Genomic DNA, 22,668 nt, shown 5'->3' on the forward strand with positions numbered 1-22,668 from the left:
TTTTTTTACGTTGAAGGTTGCCGGTCGGAAATTTTTTTCGGCCGGCGAACGTGTCGGAGGATACAGATAGAGAGGTGAGGTGGGGAGAGAGAGGTGAGGTGGAGAGAGAGTGAGGTGAGGTGGAGCGTTTTTTTTATTTCCCCTTAAAATTTATTTCCCCGGAAAATTTCTAAAATTTTACATATTCTCGTTAAAATTTCACACCCCCGAAACTATTTAGCTTTCCCCAAAGCGCTGGCCATATTTTATTCTTTCCATCTCTCTCGCATAAAGAGCTGAATTAACGGAAGAAATCAATGTGTGGGAGATTTGACCCAAAATATCTGTTTCTTTTTGGTAAGCTTGGAATACATTGTAATTCGTAAGCCATGACGCTGGCACCAATATTTTTGTTTGGTCTATGATTTTCTACCTTGTTAGTCGTTACCAAAAGGACCGGAAAAAGGAGACTTTAGAAAAGATGAGATCGAACCTCTTCTCTTCCATCCATTCATTCGTCCATTCACTATCAGGTATGTATATACATTTTTGTTCCACCAACACACTTTTTCTTTATCATTCTTGTCTCTCCCTCTCTCCCTCTCTCTCTCTCTCTCTCTCTAGCTATCTTGTTTCTACACCCTTTTTGGTTCATGAGGTTAGGGAAATTCTTTATATTTTATTTTTGTATTAACACTTTTTTTTTGTTGAAAGTTTTTGTATTAACACTTAACTATCTTTCATTCAGTTGTATCACTGTAGAAGTGAATATTTTGAAGGAATTAAACATACCCATTTCTTAATTCAATAACATTAGCAGGATTTGACTTGGATTATCAGATTGCATTGACCCCCCTTTCTTCACCAGAACATAGCTCATTATAGTATGCCTTTGTGGTGTTTGGTTTTTGAAATAAGTTGTTGCATGTTTCAGGAATCCGTTTCAATTGAGCAATGATAAATAATAAGGTTGATTAGTGGAGGAATAAAACAAGGATTATAGTTGTTGTTAAGTGGGTGAAGATGGGTTTTGAGCCATTAGTTTGGTACTGTAAGCCTGTAGAGAATGGGGTTTGGACAAAAGAAGTTCAGAATGCATTTGGTGCTTATACACCTTGTGGTATCGATTCGTTGGTGGTTTCTATATCTCATTTGGTTCTCTTGGGATTGTGCTTTTATCGGATATGGAAGACGGTGAAGGATTATAGAGTCCAGAGGTTTCGATTGCGGTCAACTATATACAATTATTTCTTGGGTCTGTTAGCTGCTTCTTGTACTGCAGAGCTATTGTTCAGGTTGATCATGGGCATCTCAATTTTGAATTTGGATGGACAAACTGCGCTGGCGCCTTATGAGGTACACTAGTTTCGCTTATGTCTAAGGAGCTACACTAAGTCACTCTTTTTGAGGATTTTTTTTAGGTGTATGAGTTTCATGTTTAACTTAATCGACTGTTAACAAAAAGACGTTTAACTTAATTTTGAACACCAATGTTTGGTGATTTAACGAAACTAATGAGTTCGAGAAATTACTGTGCAAAAAAATGTAATGATTGTCTTGGTCTAACTTCTTAAGAAGTTTGAGTTTGAGAATCCTATTTGAGTTCAGACGAGGAAAAAATTGTTTCCACTACCGACCTTTCGAACGTAGTTTCAACTTGTTATCTAAACCGACAAGCTTACAATTTTGAATACCCAACAATTTGTGGTTGAAGACATCGTGTAAGTAATTAGAAACCTACGACAGATGGATGTTTGTACGAGGTGTTAACAACTTCGAAGGGAAAGTACGAGGTATAGGACACTGAGTGGGAAAATACCAACGGGTACACAACTGTACAATATTCTTATTTTCTTAGGTATTAGTTCCTTCAGTTTTTACTTACGATTTTCTTACTTTGGATCAACCATTTCTTACATTATACACAAAAGACACTGGAGCAAGTGCACCCAAGATTTACATTCAAAGTCTCAGATTGCACTCACTGAAGTGACTGCCCAAAGAGAGGTTCCGAGTATAGGACCAGAGAAACTCTTACAAGGACTATGCAAGCTACATAATAAAAGAGTAGGAAATTTTAGTAAAAGCTTGAACTAAAGTATGAAGAGCGAGCTTTTTTGCGATTAGGATACAATAGAGTATTGCGAACCTGGCTCACATTTCGGAAGTCCGATAAAATTTTGATATTGTTGAGTTGATAAAAGATTCTATTTAACTATAACTTGCGAAATTTTATTAATTCGAAGCTGTTGTGGTTTGATCTCTAACCATCTTGTCATGTTGCAGATGCTTTCTCTCCTCATTCAGACTCTTACTTGGATAACTATGCTGATTATGATTATTCTTGAGACTAAAATCTATATCCGCGAATTCCGTTGGTACATCCGGTTTGGACTCATTTACGTGCTTCTAGGGGATACTGTTATGCTGAATCTTTTTCTCTCTGTGAAAGAGTACTTCAATCAGTAAGTTATCTCATTTAAGAGGTTCTGAACTCTATCTTTCGAAGATCTTAAACTTCCTAAAGTAGTTGGTGGGAGCATCAATAAAGGTTTAGACTTTTAAAATAATTAAACAAATTATCTGAAGAGTTCAATAAAGGTAATGATCAAATAGTTTACAACTCTTTTTGGATATTAAATATATAAAAGTAACAAGTTATGGCCTTGTAATAACTATCCTAACAAAGTAACAGATAATACGAAAATTGTAAAAGAAACTAATCCTAATATAATGTAGCGAAGTGAATAAGTATAAGTAAAAGATAAATAGAACATGTAAAAATAAATTCTCCAATGTGTGTAGTGTTAAAAGAACATCAAGTCCAGTCCTTCCTCCCTCGAAAAAAAGATTTTTTCATCAAGCTTTCACAAGTAAAATCCTCCGCCTATGAGGTTGAAATGCCGAAGTTCTATTTTTTTAACGATATAAGTAATGATCTGGTGTTGCTGTAAACCAAATATGAATATGTTTGCTTGTTATATTCCCTGGTTATAAACTTGTCAAATTGTCAATGCAGATCTGTAGTATATGCGTACATCAGTGAGGTTAGCTTCCAGGTTGGTTTCCTAACATTGAAAATCCATCTTTGGTTTTCCGCTACTGATATAGATATATTTATCCACCTTTTATCTTTCACGAGAGTTTCGTGTTTTGGAACTTGACTCTAGAAGGCTCAGAGATATAGTGTTCATACGCAGATCTTGTTTGGAATTTTGTCAATCCTTTACATTCCTAATTTGGATCCATATCCGGGCTACACTCCAATAAGGGAAGAGATTGTTGACAACGCAGAGTATGAAGTTCTTCCTGCAGGAGAGCAGATTTGTCCAGAGACACACGGCAATATACTTTCCAGTAAGTGATATTTGTTGTTGTTTTTTTTTTACGAATAATGGAAACTAAATTTGGAGCCATTCCTATTCATGTGAAGACACATTTCAGTCTCATGAAGACGTTTTTAGGTATCACAATAGCATTTGCTACGTTAACTGTGACGTGCATCACGGATCGCTCCATTATGTGGTACGAGTACCGGTACGCAATACACATTTGTGTGTGTCAGGCTGTCAGCTTTTCTTTTTTGTTTTTTTGTGTGGGGGTGGTGTTGGGTATATTAAGTAACATTGGTTATGTTCTCTAAGGAGGTGAGGTCTACTAGAGCTGTATCTGGTTGATGAAGGTGTCTCTCTTAACTCCCTTTGTTCATCATCAATGTTTTGTCTTTGGGATATCCATCAACTGCAGATAGTCATGATTTCTAAGAACGATAACTGGCTAAGTTAAACAGATAATTGAAGAGGCCTAAAGTCCAACTAAACATGGCCTAAAGCCCAACAAATTTTTATTACATTATTTATACCCTATACCATAATAACCCAAGTTCAATAAACCATGAAATCCACCTCCTCTGGGAATCGAACCTAGGGCCTCCAGAATTTTGGAGTTTATGTCAACATTATCAACCACTTGGGCTACCAAATGTTGGCAGTTTCTTTTTGTTTATAAATAAATTTTCCTTCGCTTATTGCGGTTTAGAAAATAAAAGTACACAATGGAGTGCAAATTTTTTCCAGGGAATGGAGAGTTGTAGTCTTTCAGACTCAGATTTGGACAATATAAGATACAAAATATTGCAATTACTGTAGATGTTCTTATCTTTGTTATACATTAATAGTTAAAAGTACTACAAAATCCCTAAATTTTACTCCCATTACCAAATCTGATGAGCGTCTGCAACTTTGAAACATCTTTTCCTATGATAACCATGAGTAGCAATCGTATTAAGTGCATTTATCATGAATTCTGTTATCTGATGTATTATGAACTGTCCTTCTTGCAGAGATATATTTTGGATGGATGACTCCCCTAATGCAGCAAGGATATAAGAGGCCCATCACTGAAAAGGATGTTTGGAAATTAGATACTTGGGATCAGACTGAGACGCTGAATGACAAGTAAACATCATGTTATGATCCTTAAAATCAGTTTTCGTTTGACTTTTAGCATCTTAGGTTCATCACAATTTGGAATGATGTCTATGAAGGTTCCAGAGATGCTGGCTTGAGGAATCTCAGAAGCCCAAACCGTGGCTGTTGAGAGCGCTACATAGTAGTCTTGGAAGAAGGTATGAAGTATGAACAAGATTGAAACATGTTTTTCAGCCTTACAGGCGAGGACTGCACCAAATTGTCTTACAAAACTCTTCTAAAATATTGTGATTCTTTTCACCCGATTCGCTCTAATGTCCTAAAACATCACGCCATACCATTCTTTTGGCGTTTTACTTAGAATTTGCCTCCTAAAGCATAAAAAAAGACGTCTCTAATATAGGACTGCACCAGATTGTGTTACGAATTTTTTTCTCAAAAGTTGTGAACTTGTGATTTTTTGCAGTAGGAGAAAGCTCAAGGCTAGTTTAAGCCACTATTTATGCTCAAAGCATAAACTGTAGCTTTATAGTGTTAGGACATGATGAGATGTAGAAAATAAGCAAGGATCAACAACTAGTTGAGAATAAAATCCATTAAAACGACACGGAGGTAGTGAGGCATTAAAATCAATTCATAAAGTGAATAAATTAGAGATACACCTCAAAAAATACACCTACACCGCCTTTTTGAAGATTGAAATAGTGGCTAAAAATATTAACATCTTGTTGCTTTCTCGCTGAAAGTTTGTAATTGATTTTATTGTCTTTGTAATGTTTTATGATATTTGGGCCTGCATGTTTTGCAGGTTTTGGTTGGGAGGTATGTTTAAGGTAATGACTCCATAGTCCATACTTCACATGTTGTGTTTTTAATTTTCGTTTTTAGAACGAAGTATTGTGTTCAATGGTCTTAGAGCTGTGGAGGCTATAAACATGGCTGTCAGGCATAACCAGACCAATGTATGTGCCATCTTTGTGGTATGGCTACAGTTTCGAGGTGTCATTTCTTGTCCTAGGCCAGAAAAGGACGTGGAATAAAAGAAATAGAAGTAAAAGACTAAATGAAGAAACATACTCATTTCTTATGCTCTGCGTGAGAGTCATTTCAAATTATTTGTTATGTTTGTAGAAATTTTGTTCTCCAAAGTACCTCTTTATACTTATACTGTTTTCCATTAAGTCTATCTCATGTTACAATGTTGGATTGGCTTTTGTTGACCAGACATAATATTTTCTTAATACGAATTTTGTAATAAAATATTTTGAGTTCTAAAGATTTATACTAAGATTTTCTTGGTTTTACTTTTTGAGAAATCGGCTACGATCTAAGTTAGTCGTTACAAGGCATTGATACATCATGAAGATGTGATAAGCACGATAACCGCCTAAGTTAAACCAATAATGAAAGAGGCCTAAAGCCCAACAACACGAAAGACGCCTAAAGGCCGACAAACTTATTACATTATTTATACCTTTAATAACCAAAATTCAGTAACCATTAGTTCCACCTCCTATAGGAATCGACCCTTGGACCTCCAGGGTTTTGGAGTTAATTTCAACATTATCAACCACTTGGGCAACCAAGTGTTGACAAGATTTTCTTGTTTTGCTGATGAAATTTGAATAATTTTATGTCTTGTCCAAGGTAACTCTTTTGTGAATGAAACACGTTTTAAACTCTTTGGCTAGGGATTACTCTGCTGATACTTCTGACATTTTCTTATCAATTTTTAGATTGGCAATGATCTTTCCCAGTTTGTGGGCCCAGTAATATTGAGTCAACTCTTACAGGTAACTTTTTTCTTTTCATTTTTGACGTATTAAGTTGTGTTTGATAACAAGAAAATGTGCTCCGTGGAAGTGAATAATTTTATTTCTTTAGAACCAACATAAATACCACGGTAATGATGGCTATCAAACAGAACCTTGTTATAATGTGATATTTTGTATTTTTATCTACTTGAAAAGAATGAAGTTGGGATCATAAACTGCTCTTTATTAATGTCATTTTTTGCAAAATGTAACAAACTACCAATAGATTATCCAAAAATAGAGCTGTATGTAAAAATTAAGGAGATACAAAGAAAATAAATAATTGTTTATGACTGTCGACTATATCTCCATATTGGGATTTTTACATTGCAATAGATGAAACTCTTTTAATTGTGGGAGACACTGATACAGGTACCTATGTTTAGTAGCATATAATATGTACCACGGATGTAGGTAAGTGGGGTAGTTAATATCTCCTTTGCTTTTTGCTAGGTCCCCTGTTCTAGTGCATGTTATTGTTCATGTGTTTTACGAAAAAACCTTTTACAAGTAATTGATCATTATGTAATTAATTTATGTGTTTTTTTTCCTTAGTTATGTGTCAGTACTTATTCTACATTGCTCGTGATTTGACATGCTTTTACATTATATAAAAGTCTGTAATTCGCTTTGTTATGAACTTATGATCTTACAGTCTATGCAAGAGGGGGATCCAGCTTGGATTGGTTACATCTATGCGTTCTTAATTTTTGTCGGAGTGGTACAAATCTATGCACTTATTAATACTCTTTAGTTGCCTTCGAGTGTTTCCTGTTAATGCTATGATTCTTATGTTGTAAATTTAATTCAAACATCCAACAAATTGAGTCAGTTTACAAGATTTAATTTGTTGCAGGCCTTGGGGGTGCTCTGTGAAGCACAATATTTCCAGAATGTGATGCGTGTGGGTTATCGACTGCGGTCAACATTGGTATGTTGGAACTTGTTTTGCTTTTCAGGCTATGATGATTGATAAAAATGAGCTTTTAGAATCGATGTGCAATTTCTCCATCCTTTCGGACAATTCCAATTTCTTGACTAGCTATCAATCCTCACTTGACTTGTCTTAACAACTAATGGCCTAAATCTAATAATGATTCAAATCTACCTAATTAATATGCATATTCCATAATATTTTTTATGCCTTCTTTCTATTCAAAGAACCCGAGGAAAAGAATCAATAACTAGTATATCTGTCACTCCAACAATTCTAGATAGTATATATGTGCCTATATTTCATCTGTTAACTATCAAGTGATAACCATAGTACAGATTTTTTCTCTTCTCTTAATATATTAGATCAAAGTTTCAAAAAAAAAACCTATCAAGTTATTAACTTTTAGTTTTAATGGGAAGAGAAGTATTCCGGTTAGCAACTTAGCTTGGAAATAGTTTACAAATTTAATAAAGTGGTGAAAAATTATCCGATTAGGCAAATAAGGGATTTATTGTCTCGTTCATTTTTGAAGATGATCTATTATATTTTATCTATTTTCATATGAATCCCAGTATAAGTAAAAACAAAGCTTAAATGATTCTTGCTATTATGTAAAAAAGACACGGATATTGTTTTACTAGGGGTTTTATTACTTATTTGTATTATGTCGATATCATGTCATGGTGTCCGCTATCAAGACTTATTCGAGAGTCTTATTAGTAGATATGCTGATAAAAGTAAGGGTAATGATTCAGACGCTTCAAAAGCTCTTAAACAGAACTACAAAGAATAATATTGAAAGCACAGGAGTTGTTTGATTATTGGATTAATAAATGAATGCATAAGCCGACCTGTATGTAGGGTCTTGTTCTCTGGGAAATTCATATGGTTGCTACTTGCTTAGATAGTTAGATGGTGAAAATCTGCTGCATATATTATGCCCCCAGTGTCGTTCTTCCGTATTTGCAGCATTGGTATACAATTGTGTTCTCGTAGACTAACCAAAGAAATCTGGCTAGCATAAGTGCCTAATGTGTAGATTTAGGGTCAAGTATTGATCTCCGGGTCACCTAGAAGACGTATTTGTTCAAGGTCTTTTGTATAAGATGAAGTGTAACGACTATTGATGGACTGCTCACAGCAAAAACATGTTATGAGGAAATATCCTTGTATTAGAGCGACATTAGGACACTTATTCCCTTAAAAAGAATGTGATCTATACCTTTATTGATATGGTGGATATATGAAACTTGGATATGAAAATAAAATCACAGGTTGAAGAGTTTATAAGTGGCACGTCTATTTCTCTGATTCTCTCCATGTCGCTCGCTAGAACTATTTAGATTTAATTATATCCTAATATTCTATTTCTTTTAGATTTTAGTTATTCACTACTATAGTTAGTTGTTTCCCCTCTACTAGAGCACACGTCAGAACGCCTTTTTTCCCTAAAGGTGAATCTGAATCTATAATCTTATAGATTTGGTGGATATATGAAATTGAATATGAAAATAAAATTACAGGTGGAAGCGTATATTTCTCTCCATCTTTCTCTTTAGAACTAGTTAGATTTAATAGTAATTTATAAGGGTTCAATGGTTCATAACTTCGTATAATAATTAGTTGTCTCCCCCTAATATTTGGTTGAAACTGAAATAATCTCTCTGCAATGTTGAATTTTCTTACAAGTTTTCTCCAAATTCGTTTGAAACATATTGTTCATCAAAATATATATTTTAGTCAGATTCGTATACAATGCATATAAAGGGGACCTGAAGTGAAATTTCATCTTCGCTTATTCCAGAAAAGATATTATTTCAGTCAATTTTGTTGAAACACGTCAAAATTCAGTTCAATAGTTCTTATAGTTTATTCGGCACATAATTGGTTTTGTCATTGCATTAAAGAACTTCTACAACATGGGATTGCAATCCACATGTGTCCATATAGTTCATATTTCAGGGTGACCAACATCATTTACATATATCTATGCATCTATGTGATTTCAGGTTGCGGCTGTATTTCGTAAATCATTAAGATTAACCCATGAAGGGCGTAAGAAATTCCCTTCCGGAAAAATTACTAACTTGATGACCACAGATGCTGAGGCTCTTCAGGCATGCTCTTTCTGTACCCTTTGTTCCTAATAAGCTTTGTATTTTTCTGTGTGACACGGATGGACTGTTTTACTGTTTTTGTGTCTTATACTCGGTTACTGGTGTTCACCACTTGTGCCGAACTCTTAAACAGTTGTACAATTATGTTAGGACCATAACATACCACTCTATGCTAATGTCTTTTTTTATATATAGTAACAATAGTTCATCCAAAATATATTATTGCGAGTAAAAATGATTTTGCATGGAGTTTTTTGGACTTATCCTTGCAATCTTAAATTGTGGCATAATGTCTTCCATTCCATATTTCTAAGATTGTAAGGGTATGTATTTACATGGATGAAACTCAAATAATTGAAGATTAATTTTGCAAGGGTTCCTCTTCAATGATCCTTGCAATCTTAGTTTCTTAGACTTTTATGCATACTTGGTTTTGTAGGTGTAAAATTGTGCCTGCAATGATGTAGATTGGTATCCATTAATCTCACGTAGTTACTGCATTTGCCGTAAATAGGAGTTGAAGTTCTAAATTATCTTAATATCACCCCCCTAGCAAAACCTTGGTTTCTCCTCTGAGTATTATGGTTTTTATCGAGCAATGAGTATATATATATATAACGATCGGTTTAAATTTTATCTAGACCTTATATAACAATATTCAATAGTTTTCTCGAAGTATATAGAAAAAGAAAATCATATATTATTATTGACTTCCGTTTTCTGCAGACCCAATACAAATTCCTGGTTCTGCCTTTGCTGTTAATGACCCAAAAGTATCATTTAAAACTCCTTTGATATTTGAAAAACTAGGTTGTATGAACATTATTCCAAGCGATATCTCCTTATTTACTGCAAGTTAGTTTAACGCTGAGAATTCCCATGGCGGGTCTGTTTTTTGACTTAAATGTGCTGTTCTTTTTTTGGCATACAGCAAATATGTCAACAGCTTCACAGTTTGTGGTCAGCGCCGTTCCGCATCATCATTGCTGTGGTTCTTCTGTACAACGAACTGGGTGTGGCTTCGCTGTTAGGCTCTTTTGTACTAGTTCTGATGTTCCCTTTACAGGTACCAGGCCCTTCCACCCACATTTGTTTTCGTGATGTTTGTCTTCTTTTTATTACCTATTTTTGTCCTCCCTTCCAATTTTTCAGTGCTTTTCTTTTCCTGATTGCATGCTCATTTTCTGTTCTTCTCATATTAATGATTAATCTGCTCCTACCTCCTAAGTACACAGTGGGGGCATTAACTGTTTATGAAGTTACTTGCTCAAGTGAAAAATACATTAAAACTTTTGGAAAGAGACATGTAAAGTTGAGGTTCCGTTTGATATCTCTATCATATGTGAGTAAGAAGCGGTTAACCTTGCCTGGTGGTTATTCTCTCTCTCTCTCTCTCTCTCTCTCTCTCTCTCTCTCTCTCTCTCTCTCTCTCTCTCTCTCTCTCTCTCTCTCTCTCTCTCTTCCTGATCAACTTAGGAGTCAAAGAAAAAGAAAACAATGAAGGGAGACTGTTGAGCTTAAACTCACTATGTCGTTTATTGTCATAAACTCATAATTCATTTGTTAGTCTTACTTTTTAAACTAGTCACGTCTCCCTAAATATCTCATTAAGCAGTCTTAGCCTAGTTGGTTGTGAAAACATTTAATGTTTGCACATGAAGACGTGTAGTCGTGTACTGGTTTCCAGTGTGTCCCATATTTTTCACATGAGTGAAGTTAAAGAGAAAATGAACTACGTTGAATCTGTATTTACTTTCTAAATTGATATCTAACCTAACCCTGAGTTAGGATATAGATATGTCACTATCTAATTTGATCCTTGTAAGTGTTAAGCTGCTATAAAAAAAAAAAATTGATGTGGATTCTCTTGTTTGTTTATTCTGTTGGTTGTGCTTTTTTTTTCTGGCAAACAGACCTTTGTGATAAGCAAGATGCGGAAGTTGTCAAAGGAAGGTTTACAGCGTACGGACAAGAGAATTGGGTTTATGAATGAAATTTTGGCTGCAATGGACACTGTGAAGTATACTTCATTTTAAATATGACCAGCGTTATTCTTTCATACACTTCAGACAGTTGAAAAATTCTGATCTTTATACTTAAACGAGTAGATGCTATGCATGGGAGCAGAGTTTCCAGTCTAAAGTTCAAAATGTTCGGGATGATGAGCTCTCATGGTTCCGAAAAGCGCAACTACTAGGAGCGGTAAAGTACAAAAACTTGGTCTCGTTTGAGCTCATTATGATTATCATTGAAACTTGACGTGATATGATTCACTATTTAAAATCTTAATCACAATAACTTGAGGCTTCTGCTGCACTTACTATGAAATTCTTTTGGTCCTTGAAGTTTTATCTGAGTCATGCATGCTCATTATCTAATTCCTTGGACTCCCATGTTGCTTGATAGCCTCTATGCAGTCCATGTTTGTAGGTTATCATATTGTATACCTTACGCCACCAATCCTTATCATCTCTTGCACTTTTGTCACTTGCACCTGATTAATCCTCATCTGCTGATCCCATTCATTCACCTTACACCGATAGACATGCCTGAAGGATCCGAACACCAAGGTATCACATTTCTTTGAATTTCTGTTTCCTCCTAATGTCTTGTTTTCTTTTGTTTGCAGTTTAATTCTTTCATCCTGAACAGCATCCCGGTTGTGGTTACGGTGATTTCATTTGGGTTTTTCACTTTGTTCGGTGGGGATTTGACACCTGCTAGGGCGTTTACATCACTTTCACTATTTGCAGTGTTAAGATTCCCCTTGTTCATGCTTCCTAATTTGATTACTCAGGTGCTTTTTCTTTTTTTAACTCTATTTCTGTTGTTTAGAAACTGATACAATGGATGCGTGGACTTCGTAGATATACTTTTGCCTGACTAACATGCAATGTAAACTAAAGTGATATGTCACACGATAGTCGATAGGTATGTGTCTCTTTGCACCCAAACTTTGTGAAGATACAAAGATAAGTGATGCTAGTATCCTATAGCTTTTCCCGAAAATGAAAAATTCCAAGCTACACTTAATTTCCGCCATCTCAAATGTTCCAGAGGCTCCAGATATTCCCCGAGACATTAGTTCTTGTGGTTGAGCTGTCATTTTTCGTATGAACCACTTCAAATTCGATATGGGGTCTACAAGGTTTCTTTTTTATATAACACAATGCATTAAGAAACAAGCTGATAACAAACTGGTATGTGATTTAGTCTGATAAATTACTTCTCAAGACACATTATAGATTATCTATGTTGACAGGTTGTAAATGCAAATGTGTCATTACAACGTCTGGAGGAATTATTCCTAGCTGAACAGAGACAGCTTTTGCCCAATCCACCTCTTGAGCCAGGGCTTCCAGCAATATCAATCAAGAACGGATACTTCTCTTGGGATCCAAAGGTCGACCTCTCAATTTAGTTTTTTTGATGTGTATCTGTACTTTCGAAATTATTCTCTTTCTTACTTCTATTTTTTAACATTGAAAATATGCTTGGATAAAACGTATAGGATTCTTTTACAGCTAATTTTACCACTCAACATGGTATCTGCTTATTTACAAGCTTTATGATCCGCACTAAGGTGTCATTTGGCGACACACGAATAAGTAACTTTTTTACTTATTTAAGTAAAAAAGTTAATAAGTTAGTTTGTTAATGCAAAAAGTTTTGACTTTACTTAAGTTAAGATTTGACTTTCATTTGAAGTTCAAAATTTTTGCTTTTGACTTCAAGTTAAGTTACTTATGTCCAATCCATACACGAATGTAACTTGACTATTTCTTTTTTCTTGTCTACTTCCGCTCCACCACAATACAAATTTGCACCACCACCATTGTCACACCTCTACCACCACCACCATTGTCACACCTCTACCACCCCCACAGCACCTCCACCAAATATGCTTTTGATATTTTTTAACTTTATTAAAGCAAAAGTACTTCAACTAAGAGTAAAAGTTCTTCTACTTTTGTTTGCCAAACGACACCTAAGCCTTCCACTCTTTGAGGAATTGATCCTTGATCAGTGATTCAAATCCGTGTTACAGACTCACAGATGCTTATACCATACTAGTTCAGAATATATATATATATATATATATATATATATATATATATAGAGAGAGAGAGAGAGAGAGAGAGAGAGAGAGAGAGAGAGTATACACACGCATAAAAAAAGGAAAAAAATTGCTTGCAGTCGATCACCTTCTAAATTAATTTTTTTGTCATTTCAGGCAGAGAAGCCCACATTATCAAATATCAATTTGGATATACCAGTTGGTAGCCTGGTTGCTGTTGTTGGCAGTACTGGGGAAGGGAAAACATCACTAATATCGGCGATGCTTGGCGAGCTACCTCCAACAGCAGATTCAAATGTTGTTATTCGCGGAACTGTTGCTTATGTTCCACAAGTTTCATGGATTTTCAATCAAACTGTAAGTTACATTATCTTTTGTAACTTTTCAATTGACAGGAAGGCAGTTGCCGTAGGCCGTAGCCAGATACCCATATTATAGATCTTGTGGTTCCTCTCATCGTGCCCTGTAAAATCCAGGATTCTCATCCTAGGATCATGTAATCATGAATGACAAATGTCTTGGTGGCTTATGTTAGTTTGCTTCATACAATTGGTGATGCTGGAGGTCGTTGCATTAACACAGTTTTCAACCACTTTAACTAAAGCCTGTCAGAGAATTTGTTACAATAAGAAGCATTGGTAAATGCTAACTTCAAACTCTTACTTGTACCAGGTACGCGGCAACATTTTATTTGGCTCTCCTTATGAAGCAGCACGATACGAGAAAGCAATAGAAGTGTCTGCATTGCAACATGACCTTAATATACTTCCTGTGAGTAATTAGATTTGCCAAGAAGTATTTGACAAATTATCTTGTCTAGCTTGCGTTAACATCATGTTTCTCTTGTGTTCAATACATCTATCCTAAATTTTTGGTAAATATCGCCTAATACTCTTACTTATTTTTTCAGGGTGGTGATCTCACAGAGATTGGTGAAAGAGGGGTGAATATTAGTGGTGGACAAAAACAAAGAGTATCCATTGCTAGAGCCATGTACTCCAATTCTGATGTATACATATTTGATGATCCATTAAGTGCTCTAGATGCCCATGTCGGTCGACAGGTAATCACATTCATGTGAACAGGATCAAATCATGTTCTTGATTATTTGACTGCCATGTCATCCCTTTTCTGGTAGAATGGGCTAATTGTTAATTGACGGTAAGAGTTTATGGTAGTCGCGTGTGGTAAATGTTCTTTTCCGGAATGTAGCCCGTATTATTAATTTTCTTCTTATTTAGAAGAACCTGGTCTATGTAGTAATGTTGTTCGATAATAATGATGAAAAGCAGTACAATCAAGAGAACCTGACTCCAGTACCAGGTTTCATTTGTGTATGAACACATGTAGCTATGAAACTACTGAAGTATATTTTGGTTACTATAAAATAAGTACTCCCGAGTCCTAACAGGACTTCGAAACATTCAATTACATGTAGCTTGACTGATAAAAGTTTCAAATAGAGCTTTTCGATTATCTGCACCTTGCTAAAAAATCTCAAAGAGTGGGTCAATCTTCAGATCAACCTATTATTTCTTCTTTTTATTATCTACAAGCTGAAACTAGCACTTGCTGTCCAGGTTTTCGATAAATGCATAAGAGATGAACTACAAGGAAGAACCAGAGTGCTTGTAACCAACCAGCTGCATTTTCTTCCACAAGTGGATAGAATTCTCTTGATTCACGATGGTATGGTTAAAGAAGAGGGAACGTTTGAGGATCTTACCAAGAATGGCATACTCTTCCAAAAGTTAATGGAAAATGCGGGAAAGATGGAGGAACATGTGGAAGAGAAGAAAGAAAATGAGAATTCTGAGTTAACGACAGTAGAACCCACTGTGAATGGTGAAATGAATGAGTTGCCAAAAGACGCTAATCGTACAACTAAACCAGAAAAAGGCAAGTCCGTTCTTGTGAAGCAGGAGGAACGTGAAACAGGTGTTGTGAATTGGAATGTTCTGATGAGGTAAAAGTTTAAACCAAGTCAACAGCAATAGCGTATATTCGTATGCTCCTAATATTACATGCGTGGAATACTTAAAGAAATATGTACGTAGTTATCTTCAAGGAGATGACATTGAGGCCTCTGAGGGCATTATAACACTACATGAACTATGTAAAAGCTGAATACTAGTTCTGTCTTGTTTCGTGGAATTAATGAGAAGGGTAACTGGGAAGAAATCTAGTAAAGAAGAGACCTAGATATATTCCTTCTTAATGGACTTCCAGTGTGGTTCTTAATCAATTTACGAGTGAGTATTTATTGTAATTAAATATCCAAGAATATGGTTCCTACCCTAATAATACATGTCGGCAATAGGAACATGAGGCATTTTCAAATTAGAACAAGGAACTGAGCAATATGGGTGGACCAAGACAGAATAAAGTACCTCTTTTCTTGGTTTAAACTTTAGATTTACAATGACCGGATTTATTAGGCCAATAAGTTACTTAGTACCATACGCTTTTGTTCATGTGGGCTGTGGCAAAAAATCTGTTGGCAAAGGTGTACTACAATACCATGTTTTGTAATGACATTGAGACATCTTGCAGGTATAAGAATGCATTGGGAGGCTTATGGGTAGTTATGATACTCTTTGTCTGCTACATGTCAACCGAGATTCTTCGAATTTCAAGTAGCACATGGTTAAGTGTTTGGACAAATCAAAGCTCCCAAAAGACCCACGGTGCTGGGTTTTACAATCTCGTTTATGCATCGCTATCTTTCGGCATGGTAAACCCAAAATATATTTAGAATTTCATTTAATGCTTTTCAAACTGCTAACTGAAGCTTTGGGTGTCTTTTGGTTTGGGTACTTCAAATTTTCTTAAAGGTTTACTAGAATTCCATTAAATTTAAGTATTTAACAAGAAAACAAATTTGGTTGATTTTGTAAAAATAGTTGAAATTGGAAAATAATGGTTTGACTTTGGGTTAATTACTTTTAACAGTAACAAAACCTGACTTTACATCAGTCCTTTTGATTTTCAGAAGCATTTTTTCTGTTGTATTTGAAATATATCTCTTAATTACGCTTTTTGGTTGAACTGCCAGCTATTTCGAGAAGCTTAATCTACAAAATTTATTTGCTGAATTTAGGTTCTAGTAACCTTGACGAACTCTTATTGGTTGATCACTTCAAGTCTTTATGCGGCCAAAAAGTTGCATGATGCGATGCTTGGGTCTATATTAAGAGCTCCAATGGTATTCTTTCACACCAATCCAATGGGACGGATCATCAATAGATTTGCAAAGGATATTGGCAACATAGATCGCAACGTTGCTGTATATGTCAATATGTTTCTCAGCCAAGTTTCACAGCTCTGTTCAACTTTTGTGCTGATAGGCATTGTCAGCACAATATCCTTGTGGGCCATAATGCCACTTCTTATTTTGTTTTATACAGCCTACCTATATTACCAGGTAAACACAATGTTTTATTTTTATATATATCTGAAAATAGATCTCATCTTCCCAGGTTGCTTGTTAACCCAGTCCTGTATTCCTTTTCCATTTTTAACAGTTTTTCCATTTTAGTGTATGATAGAGAGTGAATGATGAAAATATTATTATATATTTCAAAGAAGACTGACTAAAAATGAAAGGCCAAACAAAATCTATATTGAAGCCAAGGTTCTGTCTTGGGTGTAGTGAAAAGATTGGTTTTGGTATGTCAGATGAAGGTTAAAGTGGAAGGTCAGAGAGAAAATGGTCTTACATTCTCTTTGTTCTTTTTACCAATCTGAAATCTGATGGTGAACAAAATTGATGTGTAATTCTGTTGTTTGAATACTAGTTTGTTCTGCTTTTATTTCTTTAATGGAGTAAGACAATAGAACAAGCTTTCATCTCTAGTGCATGAGTTCCCAGCTAAAGTTAAGACTGAAGTTGTGATTCTGAGAGGTATCCTTGTTTCAAAATGTGAGTTTATTAGAGAGATCTATGTATGCAAAAAATCATGTTTAACAAGTAAAACTCGCAAATACTAGATTCAGATTAGTTAATATATATACTAAGTCTTAAGGGCAGGAGGAATCAACAAAATAAATAGTTGGGATCATATGTTTGTAACTAAATCGAGGCTCGAAGAGGTAATAATGGTCCTGCATTAGCTAAGCTGGGTAACGAGTTCTGGCAGCAGCAGTGTGAAGTGCACAGAAATGGAGAATTATATAATAAAAGTTAGGGAGACTAAAATACCTACACAAAGATACCCGCATCTGCAGAAAGACTACTTACATAATCGTTAATCTGTTCTACAATCAACTGATGATGAATAGTACTGTCAACTTGATTACTTGAGTACAAGTGCAGTTTTTTTTTTTGTTAAGAGGCAACCATTGTTTGGGTTTTGCAGAGCACAGCTCGTGAAGTAAAGCGCTTAGATTCCATAACCAGATCTCCGGTATATGCACAATTTGGAGAAGCGTTAAATGGGTTATCGACTATTCGTGCATACAAAGCATACGATCGGATGGCTAAGGTGAACGGAAATTCTATGGACGACAATATCAGGTTCACTCTTGTGAATATGAGTGCAAACCGCTGGCTTGCTATTCGTTTGGAAACACTTGGAGGTTTGACAATTTGGTTAACAGCAACATTTGCTGTCATTCAAAATGAACGAGCAGCAGACCAGGTTGCTTTTGCATCCTCAATGGGTCTACTTCTTACTTATGCCTTAAATATAACAAACCTCTTGACCGGTGTTCTGAGACTTGCAAGTCTTGCCGAGAATAGCTTAAATGCTGTTGAAAGGATTGGCACATACATAGATTTACCTTCCGAAGCTCCTACAGTTGTCGAAGGTAACCGCCCGCCACCTGGATGGCCTTCATCAGGGTCAATCAATTTTGAAGATGTCGTCCTAAGGTACAGGCCCGAACTTCCTCCTGTCCTCCATGGTTTGACCTTCACAATTTCTCCTAGTGAAAAGGTTGGAATAGTTGGGAGGACTGGTGCTGGCAAATCTAGCATGCTCAATGCTTTATTTCGTATAGTGGAACTGGAAAGTGGAAGAATCTCTATTGATGGTTGCGATGTCGCAAAGTTTGGTCTGACAGATTTACGCAAAGTTCTTGGAATTATTCCACAGTCACCTGTTCTTTTTTCAGGTATGCAGTTTCCAAATTGCCCTGTGTTTAGATCAGATGTCAACTGAATTAATTGAGATGGATTTGTGATTTAATGGGGGCGAGTCTCTTCAGTTTTGTTATTTGATAAAGGGACATAGAGCCCATGACCTCGTTTTTCTCCTTCTCTGTTTTTCCCTGAAAAGAAAAGTCTCCATCTTTTCGTTTAGAAAGAGAAACATAAATTTTATCTATGGGAAAAAGCACTTGTAATTTCAAATCTTTATTGGCTTCTGAGTTATTCATAATCAGTTAACTTGTCAGGTTCTACAACGTTTAGGTATGTCTTAGAAAAAGTTTGTAGGTTGGTGTGCTTAGGTTATTGCATTTCCTTATATGGCACATCCAAAACAGATGGGGAGTCATCGATAAGTGCATCTGTGCATGTATGATTATTATATTTGTAACTACTAAGCATGACATGTTTTTCTTTTTCTTAATTTGTTACTATCATATGCTACATTCCAACTAAGCCTCTTATCATAATTGAAGTTTGAATTATTTTCGTATCCACTCTTTATGTTATCTAGGAACTGTACGGTTTAATCTTGATCCTTTCAATGAGCACAATGATGCTGATCTTTGGGAGGCTTTAGAGAGGGCGCACATAAAGGATGTCATCAGAAGGAATTCTCTGGGTCTTGATGCTGAGGTAAATTACTCCTGCTTGCTTTCAATATTTTTTTAGTCCCAGATATGGGCTTCTCCTTAGGGATACTTGTTCAGTGCTTACTAGAAGAAAATCTTATTTTGGTTTGTTTAGGTTTCTGAGTCAGGGGAGAATTTCAGTGTTGGACAAAGGCAACTATTAAGTCTTGCTCGAGCATTGTTAAGGCGATCAAAGATTCTTGTTCTAGATGAAGCAACAGCAGCTGTAGATGTTAGAACGGATGCTCTTATTCAGAAAACTATCAGAGAAGAATTTAAGTCATGTACCATGCTCATTATTGCTCACCGGCTAAACACCATCATTGACTGTGACCGTGTTCTCCTTCTTGATTCTGGCAAGGTATGTTATGAGTTAGTTTTCTCAGCTTTGTTCTCATTACCTAACGCTTTGTAGATCAATACCTTGCTCATGATGGGCATCGTTCATGCCGTCCTGGTCTTCTTTAGAATTTAGGAATCACGTTGGAGATTATCCACAGAGATTATTTTGTTGACAAATTTCACCCATTTCATTTTGATATCTATACGCTTATCATTTTAGCATGCACAAGAACATAAAATATTAGATTGTAGCTTTGAGAAGTGTGGTTCCTTATAGAGGAACTTGATATGTCAAAATTAGAAGCCATAAGGGAGGTGTACAAGTTTCTTTCTGTTCTGCACTCTGAGCGATGATGTAATTTCTGTCTAAAGTTATGATAAAATTAAGTTGTAAGTATTTAAATTTTTTGAGCCAGGTTCTAGAATTTGATACCCCGGAGGAACTATTGTCAAATGAAGGGAGTGCTTTCTCACAGATGGTCCAAAGTACAGGTGCTGCAAACGCTGAGTATTTGCGAAGCTTGGTTGTTCGTGGGATAGAAAAGTCAAGAAAAGAAGAGAGTAAACAACTAGATGGACATAGAAGATGGCTGGCCTCTTCTCGGTGGACTGCTGCTGCCCAATTTGCACTAGGTGTTAGCCTCAAGTCTTCTCATTCTGATCTACAACAGTTAGAGATTGAGGACGATGATAACATCCTCAAGAGGACAAAGGACGCTGTCATCACTTTGCAGGGTGTTTTGAAAGGGAAACATGACAAAGATATCGAAGAGAAACTAGATCAATACCAGGTTCCTAGGGATAGATGGTGGTCAGCTCTCTACAAAATGGTCGAAGGTACACGCATAACGCTTATGCTTACATTTGTGGAAATTCATTTATGCAGTTTAAGTCCATAATATAGCCATCGTAAGAAAGTAAAGAGACAAGCACAACAGGAAAAGGAAGAAACAAGGTGGATTGCTAGATCATCCGCGTTTCAATTACCTATCTGGCACTCACTATATAGTAATTTGTAAATAGCAATCACCAAGTTTCTAAAACTAGTGAAGCTGATTTGATAGTTGAAGCTGATCATGATATTATTGTATCAAGGAATTCATGGTCGTACTCATCACAAGGAAATTTTGCACCAATGTAGAAACGGTTTCTATGGATTATTTTGTCAGACTCTTGACCTCACCTAGAAATTACAGACTGATTAAGCCTCATACAATTTTTGGATTTCACTTCTGTGAATTGAAATGCTAGTTTTATTTGATGAAGTAGAGTTGAATGATTTTCTAAACAACCCCTTCATTCTGTCTTTTCAGGTCTCGCAATGATGAGTAAGTTAGCTCGCAATAAGCTTCATCAATCAGACTACGGGTTTGAGGATAGACAGATCAACTGGGACCAAGTTGACATGTAGTTTGGTAATCTTTCTCTTTCTCCTCGATCTCTGCAACTCTCTCTTGAAGTAGAAACAGAAAACCTTATAATGCCTTTGGTTCTAAACGTAAAAGTTGCATCGTCCAATGAATTGTATTAGTAACCAAGACACATTGGACACCACATGAGAAACTACTGTCCATGGAAAGAAAGAACGTCTCATTCTCCAAACGTCTCATTCTCCGAACGTCTCATTCTCGGCTATGTTATGGTGAATGCATCTGAAAATAACTAGTTATCATTCCCACATGCTTCCTTAATTCTATGTTCACCGCACTGAAACTACTACATGTTAACTTAGAAGAGGTTCCTTTTATTCTCAATAGCGTGGCTATAGCTAGCTAGAGTGAACATTAATTCTTCTGGATTGATCAACTGTAAAACTAAACTATATTTGAAAACAATATATTTTGTCAACGGTGATAATACTTATCTGATTTTATTTGTTATAGATGGAGTGCTGGCTTCATCCGAAGATCCTCAAGTAAGCCAAGGAAGTGCGGACTTGCCCACCTTAAACAAGACGTGGAGCAGCAGTCCTATAACCGAGTTGGCAGCTGTTGCTGTGAAACAGAAAAAAGCTAGAAAAAATATAAAATGTGAGACACGAGTTATTTTTTGGGGGTGTTCTAATTTGTGAAGCTGAAAATATTTCTTCAAGTACGCGTAGAAAAAGCAGAAATGGTGAGCATAAGTAGGGAACTTGGAACTGTCCTTCAAATTGTATTAAGATAATCTGTTTTCATGACAGAGCAAATGTTGTCTAGTTATTCTACCTACACCAATATCTAACTAAAATTCTTATAATACGTCTCTTGATCTCATAATTCAGGGAAAACTAGAGACTTGTTCGTTCACCAAAAGCATGAGTTCTGAGGGATTTAGTTAAAACTCGTGTGATATTATCCGTTACCCGATTGGAAGTTATATTGTCACACGTGTGATTTCTTTTATGGAAAGAGATACTATCCATTTTTTTTCTTTGGGTCCTTGTGGGGTTTGCAAGTTTGTAGTATGGTTGCGATAAATTTGCATTGTTCTGTGATGGGTTTGCGTTGTGTTCAAGAAACAAATGAATATGCGAGGCCCAAACCAAATAAAGTTTTGAATTGTCCTTTTAACCAAAGCAACCTCAAAACTGGGTCTCTGGGTCGCTCATATATTAGTGACTCTATAGGAGCCACAGCTTGAGCCACAGCTTGAGCCACACCTTTCACTATAGAGTCGTTGACTTTGACAAATGTAGTCTGACTAAAAGATTCTGTAGGCGCACCCTTTTTGACTAGGCACTTTGATAGAGTAAGCATACTCTAGGACTGTAATCTGAGTGGCCCCGGGTTGGTTCCAGTCCGAGACCTTGCTTAAGCTCTCAGACCGTCTAGAGCGAGGCTTTTCCTAAGTTTTTGGATTGTCCAGTCTAAGACCTCCCTGACTGGTTTGTGTTCAAGATGACCGCGAGTTTTTCAAATTTGAGAGAACTGATTACTACTTGTAAATCACTTGAAAATCGATCTAAAACCGGAGATGTTTCGAGCAGTTAATCACTTCAAAAACTTTTCAAACACTAGATCAAAACATGAAACCATAAAAGATAGGATTTTTTAAAACTGGAATAAAAAATTGAGATATTTTGAAGCATGTCTTTAGTCTCTTATTTAAATGAATGAACTATAGAAAAACGCGGAGAAATCTAAGAATTTTGATGAAGATTTCGATTAAAAAAATCAAAATAAAAATGGAACAAGTGATAGGGTGCTCA

The 22,668-nt window shown here is 35.9% G+C and overlaps 1 protein-coding gene across 6 annotated transcripts; it reads left to right on the forward strand.

Moving 5' to 3' along the window:
- The first annotated feature begins 295 nt into the window (after window positions 1–295).
- On the forward strand, window positions 296–21,733 carry LOC147544177 (ABC transporter C family member 2-like). 6 transcript variants are annotated; one of them, XM_086637322.1, is made up of 29 exons: window positions 296–512; window positions 914–1,335; window positions 2,266–2,444; window positions 2,999–3,038; window positions 3,180–3,336; window positions 4,322–4,436; window positions 4,526–4,606; window positions 5,218–5,242; window positions 6,146–6,202; window positions 6,879–6,944; window positions 7,080–7,154; window positions 9,170–9,277; window positions 10,209–10,343; window positions 11,191–11,297; window positions 11,386–11,479; window positions 11,907–12,074; window positions 12,540–12,680; window positions 13,512–13,712; window positions 14,028–14,126; window positions 14,266–14,418; window positions 14,936–15,321; window positions 15,909–16,089; window positions 16,456–16,779; window positions 17,714–18,470; window positions 19,019–19,140; window positions 19,252–19,497; window positions 19,895–20,315; window positions 20,792–20,893; window positions 21,362–21,733. In XM_086637322.1, the coding sequence occupies exons 2-28, from the start codon at window positions 1,003–1,005 to the stop codon at window positions 20,887–20,889; spliced, it is 4,869 nt and encodes a 1,622-aa protein (XP_086493448.1). In that variant the 5' UTR covers window positions 296–512; window positions 914–1,002; the 3' UTR covers window positions 20,890–20,893; window positions 21,362–21,733. The 6 variants fall into 6 exon arrangements, with proteins under 6 accessions (XP_086493448.1, XP_086493451.1, XP_086493450.1 ...); XM_086637325.1 differs by having other exon boundaries at window positions 317–512; window positions 2,999–3,026; window positions 3,274–3,336; XM_086637324.1 differs by having other exon boundaries at window positions 423–692; window positions 759–1,335.
- Window positions 21,734–22,668: the final 935 nt, after the last annotated feature.

This window comes from Eschscholzia californica, unplaced genomic scaffold (assembly GCF_041429995.1).
Source record: "Eschscholzia californica isolate CP2 unplaced genomic scaffold, dmEscCali1.0.p SCAF_4, whole genome shotgun sequence".
In the NCBI taxonomy this organism is placed as follows: Eukaryota; Viridiplantae; Streptophyta; class Magnoliopsida; order Ranunculales; family Papaveraceae; genus Eschscholzia; species Eschscholzia californica.